This window comes from Salvelinus fontinalis, chromosome 35 (genome assembly GCF_029448725.1).
Source record: "Salvelinus fontinalis isolate EN_2023a chromosome 35, ASM2944872v1, whole genome shotgun sequence".
NCBI classification, from domain to species: domain Eukaryota; kingdom Metazoa; phylum Chordata; class Actinopteri; order Salmoniformes; family Salmonidae; genus Salvelinus; species Salvelinus fontinalis.
In genome coordinates this window covers 6571151-6583967 of record NC_074699.1, presented here as the reverse complement: position 1 = coordinate 6583967, position 12817 = coordinate 6571151, and the positions used below count along the sequence as shown (strand labels likewise).

Sequence of the window (12817 nt, the reverse complement as noted above, 5' to 3'; positions counted from 1 at the left end):
AAATAGCATAACGTTCGTATCATTCTAAGCAAACTACTGCCACTTTCATTTCATTTCAATTAATGTTTTCAGTTGCCTCACGTGTAGTTATTAACGTACTTGATGTCACAACAACAAATTATTTGCATGATACTTATTCTGCCACTCTAATTAGCTACCCAACCTGTTAACACTGACAGTAAACTGTCACGACTCCGACCGAAGGTGACTCCCCTTCCCGTTCGGGCGGGGCTCGGCGGTCGTCGTCACCGGCCTACTAGCTGCCACTGACTCTTTTTCCTCCCCCTCCTTATGTGTTTATTTGGTACACCTGTGTTGAGGTGATTTATAATTAGTGGGGCTTTATTAGTCAGCCAGCCCGTACGGTTCTTTGTGCGGGATTGTTCAGTTGTAATTTTGGATTCGGGAGTAGATGAACGTTTGTTTGTTTCGTTCATAATTTGTATTTTGGACTGGGTTTTTTGTCCTCCGTGTATGGGACATTTGTTTGTTACACCCAGTGTTTTTTCGTGTGGACATTGTTTGCTGGTTGTGCATTAAAAGCACTATATTGAACTCTCTGTTGTTCCTGCGCCTGACTTCACACCCCCCCCGACACCCAGAGCGTTACATAAACCTTGTAAAGCTGTTGCATTTTACAATTGTCACTGTTTGTTTACACCTAGCTTTTTCCACCGGTTAGCTAGGGAGAGAAGTAAATCTCAATATACAGTAATTTGCTAGTCTTAAATATGTCACGTAGCTATTTACAGTATTTGCCTGCCTTTGAATGGTCTAGGTATTTAGAAAAGTTGATTATTTTGGGCTTTTCTATATCCTTTCAACTTTCCGGAGACCAGCTGGGGAGACAACCCTACCAAATGGCCCAAAGTAGCGCAATGGCAATATGTACACTTATTTGATGGAATCTCCAGGTTTGCATAAATATCCAAATTCAGAACAATATTATAGCTGTTATTTGGATGGATAGTGCTCACTAGTCCTTACTACAAGCTAACTATAGCAAGCTTTATACAATACACACAGCTAGTTAGATACAAACAAGTGTTAGTGACTTACCAGTGACGAACCAGTTAGAACATGTATCGAGTAACCGGAGTTCACAGCTTTCCATCATCATCACAACGTAATATAGCTTGAAACCATGTGGTTCGTCTCCTACTGTGCTAGAATGTAGATCAATCATGATCTGGCCAATTCTGTATTACCATGAAAATAAAATTCCATACCAAAAAAATCCCTAAATTCTACCACACCCTCCCACCCAAAAAAACCCTTCCCAACCCCATTCAACTTTATATACAGTATATCACACTCCACCCTTAGGATTGTTTAGCATGTTAACAACCCTTTCCCCCAATATCTCTTTTGCAGTCTCCACAACAACCTTCAACCTGTCATTTCTGCTTTCCACAACCCGAGTCGTATTGATACCCTTACAAATAAAATCTATGAAGTCAACTTCATTCATTATGAAAGTGTCCTTTGACGCCACACATTCATGAGCACAAGATTTCTGAACGGGCCTCGAAACCATGCCAGGACCATCAGAAGCACCAGCCCTGACAGAAGGTCCACTTACTCCATCAGTCCTCACTGTAGTTCTACCAATCTGTTTTCCGTCCTAAACATATCAAACATCATGCCTGATCCTATATCTCTGAGCCTCTCTAGCCTCTCTCTGTACCTGGCATCCACCAAATGCTGCACTGTGTTCTCCTCCACAATTACAGCTCTTAACCTTCACATTCACCATAATCATTTGCCCCTCCACCCTTGGCAGATCTTTTGGTTCCTTTACACTGAGCAGCTACACGTCCCATTCTTTGGCATTTAAAAGACCGCAGTGCATATGGGACAAATTCTCTAACATTGAAACAAAGGAATTTTATCTGTACTTTTCCAGGCAAGACTTTCTCAAACCTCAGCATCACTGATAAGCTTTCACTTCTTTGACCCGCTTTCCTACTGATCAACCTTTTGGTCTCAATCACTCTGCCTCCCTTCAGATTTTCTTTAATATCATCTGTGGACATAGATATTGGGACCCAAGTGAGGACTCCCCTCAATCTAGCATAAGCACCAGGGACATGGATTTTAATCATTTTCCCATTAAGCTTTACATTTTCAAAATATTTTCTTGCTGAGCCTGGCTGCCACGTAATATTAACAGTCTACCATTTCCAATGAACCAAGCTAATTTCACTTCAACTACCTATTTCTCTACGGCATTATTTAGTCGGATAGGGTGTAAGTGAAGCCCTGTTAGTCTCATCAAACACCATCATCACTTTCCACTCCAACACATCATTACTCTTGCTTCCTAGCTTGGCCCTCTTTCTGCTTTCTGTATCATGATCTCTCTTCCTATGTCTTTCCACTACCAACGATTACGGTCAACCGGGTCGTTGGGCAGTTGATACAACTTAATTTGGTGTTCTTTTCTCCTGCTATTGTTCAAACAAAATGTTACTCAACAGCTTTTTGACATCTTAAAAGTAGGGTGAGTTGAAGAAAGTCAGTTGGATTCAGCTCTTTGGCTGATAATCATGATGTACATTTCATGCGGCAATCTGTTCGTGCTAAAAATTTGACGTTTAGAAAGTGTCACGATCGTTTGAAGGAGTGGACCAAGATGCAGCGTGATATGTTTCCATCCTTTTATTTGAGAAACTTAAAGAACAAAAACAATAAAGTGGATAAACGAAACGTGACGCTACATGCAGTGCAGAAAGCAACTACACACATAGTCAAGATCCCACAAATCATAATGGGGAAAATGGCTAGCTAAATATGATCCCCAATCAGAGACAACGATAAAAAGCTGCTTCTGATTGGGAACCATAATCAGGCCAACATAGGTATATAATTTCCCTAGATAACCCACCCTTAATCACACCCCGACCTAACCAACATAGAGAATGAACAGCTCTCTATGGTCAGTGCATGACAGGAAGTATATTAAAAAAGGACCTGAGAAGATCTCTAGGGTCAATTACTACCCTTCTTCCGCTCCTCATTCTAGGATTTTTTCTCGTACATCTCCCCTCAGAATTTAATCAACTAGCTGCCGCGAGATCTCCATTCTGGGTTTCAGAGATAGCATATTTTGTGACATCATAGTCAGGTTGTAAACTGGTTATTATTATTTATTTTTTTTAAATATTTTTTGTCACCTTTATTTAACAGGTAAAGCAAAGCAGTTTGACACATAACAACACAGAGTTACACATGGAGTAAAACAAACATACAGTCAATAATACAGTAGAAAAATAGTCTATATACAATGTGAGCAAATGAGGTGAGATAAGGGAGGTAAAGGCAATAAATAGGCCATGGTGGCGAAGTAAAGATAGTAAAACTATCTGCTGAAATTGTTGCCACCCCTATTACTAGCCTCTTCAACCTCTCTTTCGTGTCGTCTGAGATCCCCAAAGATTGGAAAGCAGCTGCGGTTATCCCCCTCTTCAAAGGGGGGGACACCCTTGACCCTAACTGCTACAGACCTATATCTATCCTACCCTGCCTTTCTAAGGTCTTCGAAAGCCAAGTCAACAAACAGATTACCGACCATTTCGAATCCCACCACACCTTCTCCGCTATGCAATCTGGTTTCAGAGCTGGTCATGGGTGCACCTCAGCCACGCTCAAGGTCATAAACGATATCGTAACCGCCATCGATAGGAAGCAATACTGTGCAGCCGTATTCATTGACCTGGCCAAGGCCTTTGACTCTGTCAATCACCACATCCTCATTGGCAGACTCGACAGCCTTGGTTTCTCTAATGATTGCCTCGCCTGGTTCACCAACTACTTCTCTGATCGAGTTCAGTGTGTCAAATCGGAGGGTCTGTTGTCCGGGCCTCTGGCAGTCTCTATGGGGGTGCCACAGGGTTCAATTATTGGACCGACTCTCTTCTCTGTTTACATCAATGATGTCGCTCTTGCTGCTGGTGATTCTCTGATCCACCTCTACGCAGACGACACTATTCTGTATACTTCTGGCCCTTCTTTTGACACTGTGTTAACAACCCTCCAGGCGAGCTTCAATGCCATACAACTCTCCTTCCGTGGCCTCCAACTGCTCTTAAATACAAGTAAAACCAAATGCATGCTCTTCAACCGATCGCTGCCTGCTCCTGCCCGCCTGTCCAACATCACTACTTTGGACGGCTCTGACTTAGAATATGTGGACAACTACAAATACCTAGGTGTCTGGTTAGACTGTAAACTCTCCTTCCAGACTCACATCAAACATCTCCAATCCAAAGTCAAATCTAGAATTGGCTTCCTATTCCGCAACAAAGCATCCTTTACTCATGCTGCCAAACATACCCTTGTAAAACTGACCATCCTACCAATCCTCGACTTCGGTGATGTCATTTACAAAATAGCCTCCAAAACTCTACTCAATAAATTGGATGCAGTCTATCACAGTGCCATCCGTTTTGTCACCAAAGCCCCATATACTACCCACCACTGCGACCTGTACACTCTCGTTGGCTGGCCCTCGCTTCATACTCGTCGCCAAACCCACTGGTTCCAGGTCATCTACAAGACCCTGCTAGGTAAAGTCCCCCCTTATCTCAGCTCGCTGGTCACCATAGCAGCACCTACCTGTAGCACGCGCTCCAGCAGGTATATCTCTCTAGTCACCCCCAAAACCAATTCTTCCTTTGGACGCCTCTCCTTCCAGTTCTCTGCTGCCAATGACTGGAACGAACTACAAAAATCTCTGAAACTGGAAACACCTATCTCCCTCACTAGCTTTAAGCACCAGCTGTCAGAGCAGCTCATAGATTACTGCACCTGTACATAACCCATCTACAATTTAGCCCAAACAACTACCTCTTTACCTACTGTATTTATTTATTAATTTATTTTGCTCCTTTGCACCCCATTATTTCTGTCTCTACTTTGCACTTTCTTCCACTGCAAACCAACCATTCCAGTGTTTTTTTTTGTTTTTATTTGACTTGCTGTGTTGTACTCACTTCGCCTCCATGGCCTTTTATATTTTTATTTATTTATACATATATTTGTTTGCCTTCACCTCCCTTATCTCACCTCACTTGCTCACATTGTATATAGACTTATTTTTTTTTCACTGTATTATTGACTATATGTTTGTTTTACTCCATGTGTAACTATGTGTTGTTGTATGTGTCGAACTGCTTTGCTTTATCTTGGCCAGGTCGCAATTGTAAATGAGAACGTGTTCTCAATTTGCCTACCTGGTTAAATAAAGGTTAAATAAAAAATAAAAAAAATAAAAAAATACAATATAGCAATTAAAACACTGGAATTGGAGATTTGACAGTAGATGAGTGTGCAAAGAAGAAATACTGGGAAGTAAAGGAGCTAAATAAATACAGTAGGGGAAGAGGTAGTTGTTTGGGTTATTTATAGATGGGCTATGTACAGTTGCAGTGATCTGTGAGCTGCTCTGACAGCTGGTGCTTAAAGCTAGTGAGGGACATAAGTGTTTCCAGTTTCAGAGATGTTTGTAGTTCGTTCCTGTAACGTTTGTCGTTGGGAGAAAGAGAGGAGGACCAAGGTGCAGCGTGGTAAGTATTCATTATCACTTTTAATGAAAACGAATACTCGATCAAAAACAACAAAACACGAGAACGAAACGAAACAGTCCTGAACGGTGAAAATACAAAACACAGAACAGAAAATAATCACCCACGAAACACAGGTGGAAAAAGGCTGCCTAAGTATGATTCTCAATCAGAGACAACTAACGACACCTGCCTCTGATTGAGAACCATACCAGGCCAAACGCAAAACCCAACATAGAAAAACGAACATAGACAACCCACCCAACTCACGCCCTGACCATACTAAAACAAAGACATAACAAAAGAACTAAGGTCAGAACGTGACAGTTCCAGTCATTGGCAGCAGAGAATTGGAAGGAGAGGCGGCCAAAGGAGGAATTGGCTTTGGGGGTGACAAGTGAGATATACCTGCTGGAATGCGTGCTACGGGTGGGTGCAGCTATGGTGACCAGCGTGCATAGATAAGACGGGACTTTACCTATCAAACCTGTCGCTGTGAATAATAGCGTTGTGTTGTTCTGAGCTCTCCTCAAACAACAGCATGGCATTTTTCTGCAGTAATAGCTACTGTAATTTGGACAGTGCAGTTATATTAACAAGAATTTAAGCTTTCGGCTAATATAAGATACTTATGTGCTGACATTTGTTGTTTCTCTACAATCTGCGATCATGACACACGGCGCTACATGATTTACAATTGTCCCGTTGACGGGACGCCTATCCCTAAGAAGTAGTACATTTTGCTAACGTCTGTGTAGCAACCAGATAAGCAAAAAACGATATCTTTCCCAAGACGTCTTGATAGCGAAAAATGGTTTTATACCTGATTGTAATGGACCAGTTGTTTGTAATCTGGTTGTTAAGACATCACATCCCAAATTTAGCCCAGTGGCCTTGTGTATGAATAGACTCTATTTACAAACAGCTCATATTGTAAAGGGACAACAGAAACCTGGATTAGGGAGGTTCTGATTCTGATTAATCCCTTTATGAAAAGATTTCAGCCGCTAATGAAAATGCAGGTAGACTTGGATGCATGTGAATGTTCGCTGTAATGCCCAGCAACAAGGTTGGTGATCACTTAGAGGTGGCAGTTGCCTGGGTACAGAGTGGATGCATTGATTTAATGGTGGCTCTTAAACGTTGAAGAGTGGGTGTTGGTTGGTTGTCCGCTGGCATGGGTTACGTCACGGTTTACATGGTTGCACCTGGTGTGATTTAATAAGAGGCAATGAAGGCGTTTGAAGCTGTCAACTGTCTGTCTGTAGCTGTTTTGTCTGTCTGTTTCTCTTGAACAGCTCCTGAACATTGCAGTGGGAACAGGTTCACCCAAATGGCACCCTCTTTCCTATTAAGTGTACTTCCTTTTGACCAGAGCCCATATGGCTTTTGTCAAAAATAGTGTGTTATATAGGGAATAGGGTTCCATTTGTGACGCAGACACATGCTCTAAGGGTTTTCAACTTCATTAATTCACGCCACATTTGAGTTAATCTCCCTTCATTTGATCCACCACCCATTGAAACCATGCCCATATACATAATATTTCCGCGTCTCACATGCCAGTGCTGTTTGGTAGAGTTATCACAAGTTGTTCTTAGTTTTTTGACGAACTGAGAATTGGGAGAGGGATAAATCCAGCTTCCCAGAACGGAGCCTCACTTGGTATTCTACAGAGTGGGTTGGTTGTACCCTCACTGGGCATGAATATGGATGGGACATGGCTGGGCTGATGTGTGTGCGCGAGTTGGGACACCGTGTGTGTGTATATGTGCGTATGTGGTGTGTGTGCGTACATATGTGCATTTGCGTGTGTGGTGGAGTCTGAGGGTTGGAAACAGGAAGCTGGGGGTTGTTTCAAGGGACCAGTGTGCAGCAGTTTTTGAGGAAACAGAAATGTCACGGCTGGCTGGCTACGGTTCCCTGGGTGCTGGCTGTGGCCGCCTGGCTCTTAATTTAGCGTGGCTGATCAGTGCCTGAGTGACAGTTTGGGGAGGGCAGGGGCTGTATGGGGGTAAGGAGATTTCTGGGCCTGGGTCATTACGCCCTATTGAAGGTTTATGGTGCCGCTCCTCCCTGTGTGTGCAATGCTGGACAGGTTTAGAGACAGACAGCTTTAGAGACACACTCCTACATCATTCTCCTTTGGAAGCTCACTCTCTCTTCTGCTTTACCTCTACGCCTCTCCTGCTGTCCTTTTTTAATTTTCTCCTAATTTTCTTCTTCAGACAGGCAGCAGACTCTTCTCGTCAGTTCTCTTCAGACCTTTTCTGTTTTTTTTGGGTTCTTTTCTCTCCTGTTATTTTCTCTTCTCTCCTGTCCTTTTCTCTTTTTTCATCTTCTCTTGTCAGTCGAACCTTGAATGTCTTTTAGATTATTTGTATTATTATTTTGCTGTGTGCGTTATTATCTGGCTGGGTTTTCTATTGCTTTTTGTGTTAAAAACTATTCACATGTTGCTGGCAGTATGATAACAAACAGCTCCAAGATGCCAATTACCCCTGACTGTAATGGTGTGGTGTGGTTAAATATACACTGCTCAAAAAAATAAAGGGAACACTTAAACAACACAATGTAACTCCAAGTCAATCACACTTCTGTCAAATCAAACTGTCCACTTAGGAAGCAACACTGATTGACAATAAATTGCACATGCTGTTGTGCAAATGGAATAGACAAAAGGTGGAAATTATAGGCAATTAGCAAGACACCCCCAATAAAGGAGTGATTCTGCAGGTGGTGACCACAGACCACTTCTCAGTTCCTATGCTTCCTGGCTGATGTTTTGGTCACTTTTGAATGCTGGCGGTGCTCTCACTCTAGTGGTAGCATGAGACGGAGTCTACAACCCACACAAGTGGCTCAGGTATTGCAGCTCATCCAGGATGGCACATCAATGCGAGCTGTGGCAAGAAGGTTTGCTGTGTCTGTCAGCGTAGTGTCAAGAGCATGGAGGCACTACCAGGAGACAGGCCAGTACATCAGGAGACGTGGAGGAGGCCGTAGGAGGGCAACAACCCAGCAGCAGGACCGCTACATCTGCCTTTGTGCAAGGAGTAGCACTGCCAGAGCCCTGCAAAATGACCTCCAGCAGGCCACAAATGTGCATTTGTCAGCATATGGTCTCACAAGGGGTCTGAGGATCTCATCTCAGTACCTAATGGCAGTCAGGCTACTTCTGGCGTGCACATGGAGGGCTGTGCGGCCCCACAAAGAAATGCCACCTCACACCATGACTGACCCACCGCCAAACCGGTCATGCTGGAGGATGTTGCAGGCAGCAGAACGTTCTCCACGGCGACTCCAGACTCTGTCACGTCTGTCACATGTGCTCATGTGCTCAGTGTGAACCTGCGTTCATCTGTGAAAAGCACAGGGCGCCAGTGGCGAATTTACCAATATTGGTGTTCTCTGGCAAATGCCAAACGTCCTACACGGTGTTGGGCTGTAAGCACAACCCCCACCTGTGGACGTCGGGCCCTCATACCACTTTCATGGAGTCTGTTTCTGACCGTTTGAGCAGACACATGCACATTTGTGGCCTGCTGGAGGTCATTTTGCAGGGCTCTGGCAGTGCTACGCCTTGCACAAAGGCGGAGGTAGCGGTCCTGCTGCTGGGTTGTTGCCCTCCTACGGCCTCCTCCACGTCTCCTGATGTACTGGCCTGTCTCCTGGTAGTGCCTCCATGCTCTGGACACTACGCCGACAGACACAGCAAACCTTCTTGCCACAGCTCGCATTGATGTGCCATCCAGGATGAGCTGCACTACCTGAGCCACTTGTGTGGGTTGTAGACTCCGTCTCATGCTACCACTAGAGTGAGAACACCGCCAGCATTCAAAAGTGACCAAAACATCAGCCACGAAGCATAGGAACTGAGAAGTGGTCTGTGGTCACCACCTGCAGAATCACTCCTTTATTGGGTGTGTCTTGCTAATTGCCTATAATTTCCACCTTTTGTCTATTCCATTTGCACAATAGCATGTGAAATGTATTGTCAATCAGTGTTGCTTCCTAAGTGGACAGTTTGATTTGACAGAAGTGTGATTGACTTGGAGTTACATTGTGTTGTTTAAGTGTTCCCTTTATTTTTTTGAGCAGTGTATTACTGTTGCCTTTACAAATAATTAGCATACAGCTGAATGTATGTATGTTGAATATTATCACACCACATTCCCCCGTTGCATCACCTCATATCCCCAAGCTAATTCCTTCTCCATATTGCTCATGTGCTTTAAGCCCTTCAGTGATCTCTGAACTCTACCTATAACCTTTGCCCTCTCCTCCGCTGCAGTTACTTTGAGCTGGAGAGCAGTGGCCTGAGGGAGGAGATCCGCTACCACTACAGCCACAAAGGCAAGCCTCGCTCAGAGTCCTTCCCCTACCGACTAGCCGACGGCCAGTGGCACAAGATAGCCCTCTCCATCAGCGCTACACACCTATTGCTGCATGTCGACTGCAACAGGTAAACGACACATGCAGGCATAAACACATGTACGTGCACACACCTATTGGGTAGCATACAATCTAGCCATCTCCATGAGTGCTACAAGTACATTCCATGCTACCTACAAGTACAAGCAGTAAAACAGACTGAAAGTCAGGCAATGGAAGCATTAGCTTGAACCTCAAAAGAGATGAGGTGTTTCTATAACTGGCAACACTCACGTCACCTTTAGCCTAAAATAGCGTCATAGCTAGCAAGATATTGTCAGAGGTGAAACCCCTGATACTGCTGTGAACTAACACAGGTGGATGATACTGCTGTAACTCACAGGTGGATGCACACACACGTGCACTAATACACTCGTCCACATGCAGTAAGTCACGCACATATACATATACACACACAAGCACCACAGCTTCCACCACACACACACACACTCTCTCTCTCTCTCTCTCTCTCTCACACACACACACGTTGAGAGGCTGTGATATTCCCAGCCTTCTCCCATTGCCACGTTGCCTTTGAGCATTCAGCGAGTGTCACCAGTGTCCCCGAGAAGTGTCACAACTGATAAGCTCTGTGTGCTCATCAAGGTAAATATTTGTTAACACCTATTGTTACTCTGGTGACAGGCTGCAGACAGTATGGGATAAGAGAGACAAGCTGTAGACTGTAGGTATCTGTATTTGTGTCACATATCTACACATGTACATACTTAAGCACACAAATATGCGCGCACACACACACACACACACACACACACACACACACACACACACACACACACACACACACACACAGAGAGAGAGTCTCATAAGTCTCATTAAAGCTACAAAACTGTCAGTGTTCAACTTTAGCATGTGATAACAATGCAACAGAACAGATGAACCAGAATGACTCTGAATTCGGCCAATTTACTCCCACCCCCCAGTGTTTCTTTCTTTCTTTCTTTATTGGACATAACAGACTGTAAAAACACCAGGACATAAGCTCCACTGGATTTAATGTACAAATAACTATTCCCACGCGTAATAGAGAGGTTTGAAATGATTGTGTTTTAGTCAAACATTATATCAGTTTGGGCTTTTTGCTGTCAATTTGCAGTCGACAAATCATTTGTGATTAAAAACTGGGTGCTTTGACCCTGAATGTTGTTTGGCTGACAGCCGTGGCATATCAGACCGTATACCACGGGTATGCCAAAACATTTATTTTTACTGTTCTAATTATGTTGGTAACCAGCAATAAGGAACCTCTGGGTTTTGTGGTACATGGTCAATATACCCCGGCTAAGGGCTGTAGCCAGGCATTCCGCGTTGCATCATGCATAAGAACAGCCCTTAGCTGTGGTATATTTGCCACGTACCACACCCCCTTGGGCCTTATTGCTCAATTATGTTCTGGCCTCCGACCATCCGCTCAAGAAAGAAAATCTGCACGTGGCTGAATCTAGTTGATGATCCTTGATTTAGGGTGTATTTTTACGAAATTGTCAAGTTGATTTACAGCTTAAACACCTATTATAATCAGAAATTACTTTATTTTTATTGTGTATTTCTATAGAATTACTGTAAAACTGTAATATAAAATAATTTTGTTATTTTATTTACAGTTAACTTAAAGACTCTGATGTACACACAAAAGTACTTTTCCATATGTAAAATTTGAATAATTTCCCATAAAAAAATTGAAAAATGCCAAGATGTTATAATTAAAGTAAACCATTATTTTACAGGGTAAACAAACAATTAGATATTATTACTGTAATTGTACAAGAATTTGTTTATTATTATGAAGATAAAATCTGTAAATTACATGAATTTTTTACACTGCAAGGAGCTGGCTTTACGGATTGCTGTATGACTACAGTGGTTCGTCCTTTAAAAGATGCAGCGTACAGCAGCACAGCTTGCGTGGTGCCGCAGAATTCTGTAACGTGCCAACCACTGGTACCATTAATGCTAGTTAGTGCTAGTTTGACCACCAGAGGGCATCTTTGAGAAGTATTTGATAGCCCTCAGTAGTGGCTGTATTAGCCAACTTGAAACCTATTTTTTGTAAGAACATAGTATATGGGTCTGATTGTAAGAAATGTTGCTTAATTAATTTGATTAATATTATGGTGTTTCTATTCCAAGAAAAATGAAAAGCCCTCTGAGTTTCTTGTGCATTGTGACGGTCGGGAGTAGGCTACAGTGCTGGGCTATTTAGCTAAAGAATCCCCATGTTGTGCGGGCACGCGGGAGACCAGGGTTCAATTCCCCAATGGGGAGGAAGGAGTAGGCTCTCCTTGTAAATAAGAATTTATCAAGACCAGTCCCCATGCTTGTCTCAGAGTTGTAGCCTATTGCTTCAAATCCTATTGTTTCTAACTTCAATATGCTTCGATTACAGTCTCAAAGGACAGCATCCCGGAGGCGTTTCTTCACTTTTGAAGTTGAGACTGATGTTTTGCGGGTACTCTTTAACGAAGCTGACAGTTGAGGACTTTTTTTTTTTTTTTTTCACCTTTATTTAACCAGGTAGGCTAGTTGAGAACAAGTTCTCATTTGCAACTGCGACCTGGCCAAGATAAAGCATAGCAGTGTGAACAGACAACAACACAGAGTTACACATGGAGTAAACAATAAACAAGTCAATAACATGGTAGGAAAAAGAGAATCTATATACAATGTGTGCAAAAGGCATGAGGTAGGCAATAAATCGAATAATTACAATTTAGCAGATTAACACTGGAGTGATAAATCATCAGATGATCATGTGCAAGAAGAGATACTGGTGTGCAAAAGAGCAGAAAAGTAAATAA

At 43.0% G+C, this 12817-nt stretch overlaps 1 protein-coding gene across 2 annotated transcripts in view; it reads left to right on the top strand.

The window, feature by feature from the left end:
- The window catches only part of LOC129834291 (protein kinase C-binding protein NELL1-like), a 466854-nt gene that overhangs the window by 122908 nt on the left and 331129 nt on the right, over positions 1–12817 (top strand). For both annotated transcript variants that reach the window (XM_055899150.1, XM_055899149.1), the window contains exon 4: positions 9859–10029. In XM_055899150.1, the coding sequence (XP_055755125.1) occupies positions 9859–10029 (171 nt within the window). The remainder of the gene's footprint in view (positions 1–9858; positions 10030–12817) is intronic.